The sequence below is a fragment of the Meriones unguiculatus genome, chromosome 3 (assembly GCF_030254825.1).
Source record: "Meriones unguiculatus strain TT.TT164.6M chromosome 3, Bangor_MerUng_6.1, whole genome shotgun sequence".
Classification (NCBI taxonomy): Eukaryota; Metazoa; Chordata; class Mammalia; order Rodentia; family Muridae; genus Meriones; species Meriones unguiculatus.
The window spans coordinates 75,731,553-75,745,902 of record NC_083351.1 but is presented as its reverse complement, the minus strand read 5'-3'; the positions used below and the strand labels follow the sequence as shown (position 1 = coordinate 75,745,902).

At 37.5% G+C, this 14,350-nt stretch overlaps 1 protein-coding gene across 6 annotated transcripts in view; it reads left to right on the top strand.

Annotated features, from left to right (window-relative positions):
- The window catches only part of Exoc4 (exocyst complex component 4), an 817,398-nt gene that overhangs the window by 105,038 nt on the left and 698,010 nt on the right, over nt 1-14,350 (top strand). For all 6 annotated transcript variants that reach the window (XM_060380213.1, XM_060380214.1, XM_060380218.1 and 3 more), the window contains exon 7: nt 8,480-8,654. In XM_060380213.1, coding sequence (XP_060236196.1) covers nt 8,480-8,654 — 175 coding nt within the window. The remainder of the gene's footprint in view (nt 1-8,479; nt 8,655-14,350) is intronic.

The following is a 14,350-nucleotide window of genomic DNA, read 5'->3' as shown; positions in this document are numbered from 1 at the left end:
CTGGCTATAGTAGTCTGGGTTGGCATCTGTGTTCTCTTAGTGTCTGCATCACACCTGCTCAGGCCCTTCTGGCTTATGGTCTCTGTTGAGAAGTTAGGTGTGATTCTTATATTTCAGGTGTCCCTTCATATGTTACTTGGCCTTTTTCCCTTGCTGCTCTTAATATTTTCTTTATTTAGTATTTTGATTATTATGTGAGATTTCTTTTCTGGTTTAGTATTTGGTGTTCTGTAGGCCTCTGTTTAAGGGCGTCTCTTTCTTTAGGTTGGGGTTGATTTTCATGAAAATATTTTCTGGACCTCGGAGCCTGGAATCTTCTGTTTCATAATTCCTATTATTCTTAGGTTTTGTCTTTTCATGTTATCCCTGATTTCTTGGGTGTTTTGTGTCAGTAATTTTTTTCTTTTTAATATTTTTTTTTGAGAGGTCAATTGATTCCTTCAATTGTACCTTGTGTGAGATTCATTACTTCATCTCTTGTATTCTGTTGGTGATGCTTGCTTTTGTTGTTTCTGATCTCTTCTCTAAGTTCTCAGTCTCTGTGGTATTCTCAGTTCGTGTTTTCTTTTTTGATTTTAATTGTGTTTTCAGGTCTTGACCACTTTTATTCATTTCCTTCACTTGTTTTATTGTGTTTTCCTGTCTGTCCTTGTTGACCTCCATTTCTTTGATTGTATTTTCCTGTATTTCTTTGAGATATTTATTCATTTACTCTTCATATGCCTCTAATAACTGCATATGCATAGATCTAAGGTCATTTTCCTGTGTTTCAGCTGCATTTGAAGATCCACTGGCATAAGACGATCCATTGTTTTTTTTTGGGTTTCTGGTGGAGCTATGATGTCCTGTTTTTTGTTGATTGTGTTTTTATGCTGGCTTTTAGCGGTTTTGTTGTCTGTAGTCTTGGCTGTTTGTTCCTGGAATGTGCATCGTAGTCTGGATCTACCACGCTCTGGAGTCTGGAGTAGTCTTTAGGATGATGAGAGAGGTCTAGGGGAACACAAATGGGTGCTGGCATTTCAGATGCAGCCATGCTGGGGTGAATGTTTTGGAAGGAAGGCATGGCTTGGGCACAGGTGCCTTGAAGGGCAGGGGCATGGGCACATGCCTGGGTTCCTTGAAGGACAGGGGTAAGGATCAAGGTACGAGTACTTTGAAGGGCAGGGGGGGGGGGCAGGTGAGGATGCTCTGAAGGCATGGAGTGGGCATAGGTGTGGGTGCCTTGAAGGACAAGGCATTAGCACCTCAGGTGGTACCTGTGGGAGTTTGGGGTGAGTCTGCTCAGGTAGCCGCTGCTAGGGTGCTGAAGTTCCAGTGCCTTAGAAGGCAGCTGAGCTGTGGCTTACAGGCCTTCCAGACACTGTGCTCCTGGGACTCAGATTCATCTGGACTCTGCCATCTTGGATCCGGGATTCCTTCCAGTTTCATTGTCCACCTGTTCTCCACAGGGGACTGGTAGAACTCTGTTCTGGATGTTTTGATACTATTCCAGGCATCCAGATGCTGCCCTTGGAGGTGGGTGTGGATGTGGAGGAAGAAGTGTGGGGGGAGGGGTCTGATGTCTGGCTGCTGGAGGTGAAAGTCCCTGGAACTGGGGACCAGCAGTATGAGGAAAGGACAGAGAACTCACAGTAGACGGCCTGTGTGTGGGAGGCTCCTGGATCTGATTGTCCCCATATTCTGGGATGATCCCTCTGTCTGGAAGCACCAAAGTTTGTGTTTTGGAGCCAGCTGCCTGTTTACTCACAGGTTTCACAATCTCTGATCTTCTGCCCCTCAGGTATGATACACACTGGTTCTGCTATCTTAGAAGCCCTGTTCTATTATTATTATTTTGATATTTTTTGTTTTTCTCTATAAGCAATTTTTTTAATTAATCTTTTCTTTTTTTTTTAAAGATTTATTATTTATACAACATTCTGCATTCATACCAGATCTTACTATAGATGGTTTTGAGTCACCATGTGGTTGCTGGGAATTGAACTCAGGACCTTTGGAAGAACAGTGAGTGTTCTTAATCTCTGAGCCCTCTCTCCAGCCCCGGTTCTATTATTTTTTTTATGAGTTTTAGACTACTAAGTAGTGGTTAAGTGGGCTTAGATGATGAAATGAGATACTCGAAAGTGAATCTTTAGTGCAGGTCCTAGCACATTGAGAGAGGTGAGTAGAGAGATGTCGTTAGGGTAGAACTCATCATTGTCCTTCTTGGTCCGCATCTTCAGTGTCATCGTGTTTGTCATGTGCATGTCAGCACCAATATCGTTTTTACTTTCTCAAGGTTCTCATATATCTGGACAGCTTTGCCGCTTGCCACAAGATGAGGAAAGACCCCAGGTTGGCATTTTGAATCCAAGACTTTTGATAATATTCCAGTCCTACAATTTCATTGTTCTCCTTATGACTACAATGAGTTGCAAAAATAGGTCTTCATTTCTGGTACAGTGTTGGCTATTCAGGTGACTGCACATACCACTGTTTTTGTTTATTTGATTGTTTTTGGTATATGTGCATTTATTTATTTATTTACTTATTTAGTGTTTGTTTCTGTGTATGTATGTGAGAGAAGAATCAATGAAATGAATGAATGAATGAATGCTATTTATAATTATTTTCTTTGGAACGACTTCAGGAATACAGCAGAATTAGAGAACTATTATGTCAGTTTTCTTTTGGCCAGATGCCAGAGACCAAATTCTACTAGCTTAATCTCTTTTCAGGTAGGGAATTATGATTGAGGAACCTGAGTGAAAATCTCATGGCTAATCTCAAGACAGCTGGTATTTAAATCTAGCATTCTCATGTGAGTACTCTACCCTGGTCCTTAGACTTTTTGCTATCTTGTCTCTCTGTTCATATTTAGTTTCATGATATACTATAGGCATAATGCTGTGCTCTAGGAAAATAAAACTATGAAAATTTTCTTTTTCTGAGTATTAGAAATTCTAGTTAATTGAGATGTAATTCTTTAAGTTTCTGTGGTCTCTCCTTGAAGAGTTTAGTTTAGTAAGAGGAATCAGGTAGTTTAAGCATCTTATCTGCCGTATTGTGTATTGTATTTATGGTGGAAGTCTAGAGAGCCAAACTGAAGTGTGCAGTTAAGCTAATTGCAGTATGTTTTATTTCTTCTTCTAAGCTTTTTGTAGTCAGAGTGGGATGGAGATTGTTTTTATTGGAGCTTTGTTGGTTGTTACCGTCATGCTCAGTGTCTTTTTTCCAATCTTGTGTGGATAATGGAGAGTGCATGTGGATATTAACAGCATACTTATTTCTGCTAATTTTAAATTGGGAAGATTAGCACAGATTCATGCACTGTTCATGGGGCAACTCCTTGTCTCTTTTTGTTCATTGGTTCCCCAATGGGAACATCCTCTTATTTTTAACATTTTTCTGTTTTAAAGAGAATGCATGCTGGTAAGGAATGTACCTTCTTTATGAACTGTTCACTCCTGAGGTCACCTTCCCTGTCTCCCTGAAAATTCAGGGAACCTGTAAGTTGTACATTTCTCTTTCCTTTATCTGACCTCTCTGAAGCCTTGACTGTGTTGATAATTCTCTATTCCTTTGTCTTATAAAAATATCTCTGGCCTCCTTTCTCTCTGGCATCTTTCTAATCATTGCTTTTCAATGATGCTTTTCCCAGGAGGGTTGGCTCTGGCCCTCCCTTGTATATCTAACCCTTCAAAGTATATCTGCCCCATAGCACTTTTCAAATATTTGTGTTTATTACATTTACAATATCTGCTTGTCTCCTGAGCTCCCAACTTGCATATTAAGTACCTAAGGCATAACCCATTAAACTTAACATATCCAGCTATATCCCAACAGTTTTCATTCTAAGGCTATACCTTCAGTTGCACTTCCCCACCTCAAGTTCTCTTCCCCTTTTCCATCTCTTCCCCTCTTCTCTCTTTCAAAAGAAAATACAGCATCATTGCTTCTACTCAAGTCGGAATCCCAGACAGAAGAACCTGGGGCCTTTTGCTTTCTTTATTGCTGTACAGTTACCTCAGCTTGCTCTGTTTGTGTTCTGATTTGATCCTTCTAGCATCTCCCTTGAGGCTCCGAGCTCACGTAATAATTCTTGGTCTTACAGTTGGAGATTTTTGGAGAAGTTGAATTTTCATTCTCTGTGTGTGTGTGTAGAATAAATTCTGAATTCCTCATGTGAGAGAACACATCTCATGTGAGAGAACACATATGCCATAGCATGAGCATGCCTTACATGTACACATACACACCGACACACACAATGGAAAAATTAAAAAAGAATTTTAATTGTGTATATACAACATACTTTATTTATCCACTCAATCATTGATGGGCATATATGGTAGTTTTACAATTTACCTTTTGTGACTGGTATCACAAGAAATGTGGATATTCTAATACATCTGTTGTGTGCTGATTTATGTCCCTTCCATTATATTCTAATTGTAGTGTAATTGGATCATATGGTTGGTGGCTACTCTCTTTTGAGGAGCCTCCATGCTAGAAATATTTTATATCTTATATGCTGTTTATGAAAGAAGGATAAAAAAATCCAAATGAGTCAAACGAAAAAGTTAATTTTTTCTCAGCATGCAGAATTCAGAGGAATAAGCTTTCAGTATAGTTTTCTTTTTGAGTTACTGGGTTCCCTTCTTCACTGCTCTGTGTATTTTTAATTTACCACAGTAGAATTGTGGACACTCAGTGTCTTTTTTCACCCAAGACATAGCTGCTGCTGCTGTTAGATCTTAAGCTGTTTTGGAATATAATTCAGATATTTTACATTTCACTTCTTGAATGTATGTAGACATTAATTTTGATTAGACTAAGAAATATCTAGACCATTAGGTATATATACTGCATATACTGCTTAACAAGAGTTATGACCTGAACCATGGGTTAATCTCTTGATGGAGTCATGATATTGTTGGGTGGTTTTGCAGCTATAGGCTGAAGGCTGTAACTCAGTAGATGCATGGTTTTAGGATTGTATTTCATCCATGGGCACTTTTCCCTACCAAGTTCTGCCCAAGCTCATGGGTCCACACAACACTGGATGAACCCTCTAAAACTGTGAGTCAGAATGAATCAAAACTTAACTTTTAATATCAGGCATTCTGTCAGTGATTCATAAGATGCAGTATAATACCAGGGTCTGACCACTACTACCACTGTGTGGTTCCTTCTGTCAGTCTATCTTTATGAGTTAATCTCTTCTTGCTCTAAAGCCCACTAGTGTGTCTGTGACTTTTTGTGTCCTGGAGATGTCTCATAAAAATAGGCTGTCATCTTCTGCATTTTCTTTGCAAGTATATTTTCTATGTTTGTCTTGCTGTCCTACAGACTGTTAAATTTCTTATCTATTATCCAATGTAGTACATTTTAATCTGTGTATCATTAAAGAGACATTGGATTATTTTGGTCTTTTGCTTGTTGTTACTAATGCTACTGTGAACATTTTTATTCAAGCTTTTGTGTGCCTATGTTTTTATTCAGTTATGTGTATATTTTACAAATGCAGTCTCTGGTAAGCTTGTTCTGTGGAGGATGTGCCAGTTTATAGTCTGACTGATATTGTATGACAACTACAGCACTTTCTCTTTGCTTTTATTTATTGTTTTATTCTGGTAGATCAGAATGTTTCCTCATTTTGGTTTTATTTTACTGATAATGATATCACATATCTTTGTGTTGCTCAGTGGCCATTGATATGTATTTATTCCACAATAATATATATTTAAAGTTTTGCTCGTTACATAAATATAATTATATGTTTATAAAAATATATAATTGCATATATGTATATATAATTACAAGGGACACTGGCACACTGGAGTTTTTTTTTTTTTTTTTTTTTTTAAAGATATTCTAGGTACAAGTCCTCTATGACATTGTGGTTTATAGTTTTGTTTTTCATTATGTGAATCAAGATTTTTCATCCTTGATTATATCACTTGACATGTAAAAACCAAGAAAACAGTAAGGTTTTTCTCTTGTAGTTGTAGGTATCTTACTATTTATAGTTGTATTGCTGTAAAACATCCCTTGAGTGGATTCATAGCTCTAAGCAGGTGGAGCTGCTAGTAGAGCCTTCACAAGTCTGGTCCATATCCTTCCAGCTGATGCTCCACTTTCTTGCTCTTTGGAACTGTGACAGCTATGCTCTCATGGCAGGCCTGCCTTGACCTTGATCCCACAGGAGTAGTTGAAGCTGGCCCTGTGTCAGGATTCAGTTTATTAAGGGTTTCCATTTCTTCTATGTAAACAGAGACTCTGAATGTGATATTTCACCTCATTTCTTCACTGGGCCTCTATTAAGAAACCCTGCTTCTGCTCATTTGCTCAGTAAGGTGCTCTGGTAACTGGCAGATAAGATGCACAGCTGTGGAGGGCAGCATTCGTGGAGAAAATCATTATTCTTAGAGGAGCTACCTCATTTCCTGTGTTTCTGCTCACTTGCTCATTCACAGCTCTGAGCCCAGAGCCAGAGCTTCATGATACTGGAAAGCTGGACCACAGTATCCTCTTGACTTTTGAATGTCATCAATTAATGTATTTTCAAACAGTGCTAAGTGAAAATTAAAGATTCACTTTTGTCAGAGAGGACATTGGATGATATAACTACCATTATGACAGAGTAATAACAGAAATATAGCAACCCTGAGAGTTCATTATCAATAGAGTTTAAAAAAAAACAGTTAAATTGCTTTAATGTTTTTTATTTTGCTATCTGTGAAACACTGCTTACAGACTCATACTTTGGAGCCATATTCTAACATTCGAATAGCAATTTTAAGTAGAAACTTCAGTTGTTTACTATTTACTATTTACTATTACTGTGTGTGATCTCAGTTTTATACCAGTTTTTTTTTTCTTAATACTGAATTTACTGCTCTAGCTGTTATGCTTAGTTAGGTAAGTTTTCTCTCTGCTGGTTTTTGTGAGTCTTTCCAGAATAAAAATAAAATATGACATATGTAGGTATAAATCTCAGCTGATATTGAAAAGATAAAGTTATCTTACAAAAGGTAAAATGGCTCCTGTTTACCTACCTACTCAACGTGTAATTTTTAGATTATGCAAGTCTACTGCATGCTTGAAACACAACATAAATACCATTGATTTTTCTCTTGTTGAAATTGCAATGTCAAATAGATATTAGAGTTTTATCATAGAGTAGTTATGGGCTGTCACATTGGCACATTAATTACAACAATTGGGCAATAAAGAAGCCATAGGAATAGATAATATGCTGTGAGTTCTTGTGAGATTATGGTTGTATCCTCCACTTATGGCAATAAAATCTTGTTAATTGACACTGCCATAAAGCACCTTTGCTTTACTGTTCTAGTTTGCAGGTTGGCTCATCAGTTTGTTTAGGATCCGGAACTGAGAAACTTACAATGAGGCTCACAGTCCCAGGTTTTTAATCTTTATTTATGATATAGTCATTAAATTTATTCAGCAAATATTTGCTAACCATCTTCTAAGTGGTCTGGAGTCTAGAAATATGTATTGTAGACTCTACTCTGAAAAAGAAATAATGGAGAGGGGAGGCAGAATACCTGTATAAAGTTAAATGTGACCCGTATTTGTTAAGCTACCTATGTAAACCACATGTGGTAAGTTCAACTAGTTTGAACTACTCTCCAAATTGAGAGGGATCAGTAAAGCTATAAAGCTGTGTGGTAGAGGAATTACTTTATATCCATGACAGAAAGCACTGTGCTTTCTAAATACACATCTGTATTCTAGAATGACAGTGAGAGGTAGGTGGCCAAATGCACTGACTTGAAATCAACTCTTACTCTCAGACTAGCTGCTTTGCAACCTCGTTTTGTGTCCTTGAGTGTATAGAATTAATGTAATAATATGTGTCCAGCATATCTCTTTATGATAAATGAGATAATGCGGATGCCTAAGCTGCTCCCTGTAGTCAAAGTCAGATTGCTCAGCAGGTGTCTATTTTTTTTTTTTCCAGACACCTTAGGCCACTCATTTGAATGATAGTAAGCACAGCTTCCCATGACTTACAGGATTAGTGCCCTTACCAAAGCTCTCCATTTGTTGCTGGAAAATAGCATATTTTGTGTAGCATGTGAACTGCTGTCTGAAAAATTTGTCAGAATTCATTGGAAACCACCTATATGAATACAGAATAGTTGTGATTCTATAACCTCAAAGATGCTGAGAAGGTACTGTGTTTATTAGGCTGCTGGTTTAGGGATTTTATAATAGATTTATAAATTCTTAAGTAATCTTCATTTAGTGACAGTAATCTGAGACTAGATAGGCATAAAAAATTGCTTAGATCGAGCAGCTGTTCAAAATCAAATCTGTTGGAATGTGAAGTTTTAACTGTTCACACTGTGATGGGCTTTTCACTGGAGGTGATATTTTCTTTCTTGCAGGCAAGTTGTAAACCATTCATGTATGTTGTATGTGTTTATGTAAGTATCATTTATTTGTTTGTTGGTTTGTTTTTCTACAGGTTACTTCTAGAACTGCTGGAACTTTTGTTTGATAAGTTTAATGCTGTAGCCACTGCTCACTCTGTGGTGTTGGGGTACCTGCAGGACTCTGTTGGGACCCAGCCAACACAGCAGGAAGACATCAAATTATATGACATGGCAGATGTGTGGGTGAAGATCCAAGATGTGCTGCAGGTAAGGGCTCTTTATACAAAGAATATTTGTATAATATTTATATAATATATATTTGTATAATATTTGTATAATAATGTGTATAATATTTATACAAAGATATTGTATAATTGGGGACAACAGTGGAGAGCAATAGAAAGCAGTCACCCAAATTTTGACCTTAAGAAACACAAGCTGGATGAGGAAGTAATGCGTTCAGTGAAAGGGGATGATGTTATTTTCTACCATCTTTAAAAGGATGTCTAATGAACTTTTATGATTAATATTATTTATTATTATTATGATTTTGGGGGGTCAGGCTTTAAGAAGCAGAAGAGCTGATTCTCAATATGTCGCAATCAAAGATATATACTATCAGGATTTCTACTTATTTGTTCTTTATTTCATTGAAATTAGTCATATATTTAGCTCATAAATAACTTGGGTGGTTAATAGAGGAAGATCATAAGTTTGTGGCCATTCTGTGATTTATAGAGAGTTAATTGCTAGCCATTGCTATGGAATGAGACCCTGTTGTAAAAGAAAGAGAAGTGTGTGTGTGTGGGGGGAGATAATTAATATTCAAATCTTTTAAAACTATTTTATGACTATGGCTGAGCTTAATTTCACTATTTTCTTACAATCACCTTTTCTAGGCAGGTCAGGAGCTTATTCTGTCAGATGATAATAAATATGTGGTTACAAATGTATCACTTTCATTTGTTGAAGAGCAAAGGAATTACATTACTGTTTGATATTATACTGCTTACATGGCATTTTGAAAGTGCATTACATTTTTATCCTTGCTAGAAAAATATATTTGATTTGGCCAGATGAAAATTAGTTATGCATTTAAGAGATAGCCAAAACAAGTTTAACATAGCAAAGTAGAAATGGTAATATCTACTTAATATTAAAAAGGATAAGTACATGTAGAGAATTGAAAAATGTAACTATGTTGAAATAAAATCACTTGCACAGAAAATAGGCATGTTTGCAGTGGTAAATAAATCATGAATGCAAATTGTAGTCATTTTTGAGAATATATGCTGTGTATGCTTCTGGTATATTGAAAAAGGTTGATTCTTAGTAACTCATTTTCTATACTTATTTTTGGGAAACTGGTGAAGTGCATTTGTTCTGTTTAGATGGATTGAATCTACTTTGTCTGGTTTCTTTTTACTAATATGCAGTTACTATGTACTTGTAATAGGTGCTTGAAAAATGTATTGTAGTAAATAAAAAATAAGTGTTGGGCCATATAATATTTATTTTAGCCTTAAGATTATCATGGCAGTATTATTTATTTAACCCACTATCTCAAATAATAAAATACAGACACCTGTTAGATTTATAATTGCCTTATTTATCTTGGGCCGGGCAGATATTTCACTTACTCTGTCTCAATAACCGCTCCATCCATCTCCCAGCCCCCATTCAATGCCATCCTCCTTTCCATTCCTATCTGAACTATCTTCTATTTATAGTCCCATGGTACGTGCTTGTATTCTTCATCTGGACCTTTTTATGCCATTATTGGAGTCCTTCCTCCTAGTCCATGGGGTTTCTTCTCCATGCTAACCCATGGTGGTATCCTTTCTTCCTTTCTTCCCCTCCGTCTGTCTCCAGTGATTTTATTGTCCACAGCCCAGGAACCTTAGCCACATCTACCCTGCCCTGCTCAGGTATAGGCTTTTTAATCTAGCAATCAAATATATAATGACTAAGGCAGATTTACACAACAAGGATAGGTTTAACCAGATCTTGAGGGCTAGCATAAGAACAACCCTCAGCAATTATTGAATCAAATATCTTTGAATCAAATATCTTTATGGGTTGGAGATGGTTGTTCAACACTTTCCATCCTTGTTTGCTTATAGAAATGTTTGCCACATGACATGAAACATGCTTTCATGATATAAAATAACATGTTAAAGCATTTTCAAATATTGCTGGAATTCTGGACTCATAATTTTGGCTATGTTGCAATTACCTCTTGCAGTAAGCACTATAAATCTGAATGGACTCAAGTAAAATGGTTAGCAGAAAATGAGGTTTGTTCCAGTTGTTTCTTACTGTTCTTGATGGGTGATTTTCAAGGTACTGTCAAAGCGAAGTGAAGTCCAAAAGACTATCTTAGCAGAGGAATCAGAGATCAGAGTTCAGGGAGGTAGAGGCTTCTGAAACTTGTGAGTTAGGGTACTAGAGAGAAGGAAATTGCATGTAAAAGGAGGCTTAGAAAATTTAAAGCAGAGTTGCTTGACCCCTTGGTCAAACATATACCACAAGCCTCAGAGAAAACAACCACTGTTGTACTGATTGCTGATTGGAGATTCTGAAAGGATATGCAAATATTTGGGAATGGGGAGAGAACATGCCAAAGTATCCTGTGGTTTCAGATGTGACTTTATGCTTTAGGAGCATAGCCCTTTTAATCATAGAGCAGTGGTTCACCTCCAAAACTGGAAACCCCCAAAGTCCCTCCTGAATTGAACTGATCCACTTTTCTTTTTTAATTTTATTTTTCTTATTAGTTACATTTTGTTAACTCTGTGTCTCAGCTGTATCCGGCTCTCTCATTCCCTCCCCAACCCCACATTCCCTCCCTGGTCTCCTCCCTGCCCCATTCCAAGTCCACTGATAGGGGAGGACCTCCTTCCCTTTCATTTGACCCTGTTTTATCAGGTATCTTCAGGGCTGGCTGCAAAGTCCTCCTCTGTGGCCTAACAGGACTGCTCCTCCCTTGGGGGGTGGGGAGGTCAAAGAGCCTGCCCTTGAGATCCTGTTAGAATTAGTCCTTGTTCCCCTTACTTTGGGAAACTACTTGGTTACTGAGCTACCACGGGCCACATCTGAGCAGAAGTTCTAGGTTATATCCATAGATGGTCCTTGGTTGAGTGTCAATCTCAGAAAAGACCCTATGCCCGGATATATTTGGTCCTTGTAGAGCTCCTATCCTTTCCATATCATACTAACTCCCCTTCTTTCATATGATTCCCTGCACTCTGCCGAGGGTTTGGTTATGAGTCTTAGTGTCTGCTTTGAAAAACTGCTAGGTAGAGTCTTTCAGATGCCTTCTGCGGTAGACTCCTGTCATACGTTCAATGCACATCCCATTTGTCTTTCTAAATGAGGATTGCTGATCCACTTGTTAAGTAATCGATTGACGATCTCACCTCTCTTTAAAGTAAGATTTCAATAATGATGCACACCTTCAAGCATGTAGTTATAATGCTTTGAAAAGTCTGAAAGTGTGATGCATAAGCAGAATAAAAGTGGACAAAAATTAGTATCTGAGATAAAAACATTACCAGATGGAGTAAGTAGTAAATTGTATACCCTAGAGAGGATCAGTGAACCTGATCATAGATTGTTTTAACCCATCCAAACCAAAGTACAGAGTGACAACAGGCTAATCTACTTAGTGACAACAAACTAATCTTTCTGTTCTAATTTCTTTCAGTTTTACATTTACGTGTTTGCAGTGTTAGAGGGAGAAGATTAGGGTAGGAAATAATGGCTAGAATTGTTGGAAATACAGACCCATATATCAAGAAGTCCAACCAATCCCAAGTAATACTAACAAAGAAAAAAAATCATTACTAGATATGTTATCAGTTTGCTGAAAACCAAAGGGCAAAAATCTTAAAAGTAGCCTGAGAGAAAAGGACATGTCACCCATGGGGGAAAAATGACAAAAGTCACTGACTTGCATCAGGATCAGCATAAGCCAGAAACCAATGAATGTTGTTCTGAAAGTGCCAGTGGAGGGGGGGTGGGGGTGGGGCATTGTCAACCTAGAATACTATTAGCAAGTGAAAGTAAAACAGATATTTTCTTTTTCTTTTTCTTTTTTTTTTGAGATACAGTAGTTTTATTTTTAACTTGTTACAGATTTTATTTCTTTTTCTTCTTTTTTTTTACCCATCTAATATTTTTATTTCTCTATTGAGAAACAAACAGAAAAAAAATGTTAAAAGCATGACAGTCATCAATTTTAAGAACAGATTAACCATCATAGGAATGAAACACAAGTTTTAGTATTTACAAAATAAATATTTCCTATATACAACCCCAAAAGAAGGTAAATGGTGGGAACTGGAAAAGATCATCCTGAGTGAGCTATCCTAGAAGCAGAAAGACACACAGGGTATATACTCACTCATAAGTATTTGCTAAACATATAATATAGGATTAGCATATGAAAATCTGTACACCTAAGGAAAGAGGACTCTGGCTAAGATGCTCAATCCCCGTTCAGAAAGGCAAAGAGGATGGACAACAGAGGAGGGAAAAAACAGGGAACAGGACAAGAGCCTACCACATGGGGCCTCTGAAAGTCTCTACTTTGCAGGGTATCAAGGCAGATGCTGAGGCTCATGGCTAAACTTTGGGCAGAGTGCAGGGAATCTTATGAAAGAAGGGGGAGATAGTAAGACCTGGAGAGCACAGAACTTCCACAAGGAGAGCAACAGAACCAAAAAGTCTGGGCACAGGGATCTTTGCTGAGATTGATACTCCAGCCAAGGACCACTCATGCATGGAGATGGCCTGGAACCACGGCACAGATGTAGCCCATGGCAGTTCAGTGTCCAAGTGGGTTCATAGTAATGGGAACAGGGACTGTCTCCGACAGGAACTGACTGTTCTGCTCTTTGATCACCTCCCCCTGAGGGGAGAGCAGCCTTACCAGGCCACAGAAGAAGACAATGGCAGCCACTCCTGATGAGACCTGATAGACTAGGATCAGAGGGAAGTGGAGAAGGACTTCCCTTATCAGTGGACTGGGGGAGGAGCACAGATGTGGTAGAGGGTGTGGGAGGGTGGGATTGGGAGGGGAGGGAGGAGAAAGCTATAGGGAAGATACAAAGTGAATAAACTGTAATTAATAAAAATAATTAAAATATAAATATTAGCTGTTAACTTTGGTACCAGATATTTTCAAATGAATTAAAGCTGAAAGTATTTAGACCTGTACTAAAGAAATGTAGAAAGTTTTTTAAGCTGAAGGAAAGTGGTAGTACTACAGGAAAAAATATATGGGTAACAGTGAAGAATCATTTTCTTTATTTATTGATTTTTGTATCTTTTTATGAGGTTTCCTCATTTATGTTTAGAAATATCAAGTTTATGTTTAGCATATATCAAGTTAATTATATAACAATTATTTCAAAAAGATTATATTTCTGGTAAACAAATCTGTGTTGGCATTAGTTTCTTACGGAATTTGTGAAGATATATAATGTTTAGCATAAACTATCATAAGTTTAGAATGTATAGTTTAATCCCTAGGGCACTAAAACAGAATGAATATATAGCAAAAAGCTTGCCAGAGGAGATAAAATTGATCCCTGAGTAACTGATTAATTTAAATGAAATCAGGAAGGGAAGAAAAAAGAACAAAGGAGAAAGAAAAGATAAAGAACAAAGCCAAGGGCCAGAGAGATGGCTCAGAGGTAAAGAGCCCTGGCTGCTCTTCCAGAGGTCCTGAGTTTAATTCCCAGCAACCACATGGTGGCTCAAAACCATCTATGATAAAATCTGTTTCCCTCTTCTGGCCTGCAGGTGTACATGCAGAAAGAACATTGTATACATAATAAATAAATCTTAAACAAAAAACAAAAAACAAAAAAACAAAGCCAAGATGATGTGGCTAGGAAACAAATCAATGTCTAAATATCCCAGTTAAGTGGCAGAGATCATACTGGATTAAAGATGAA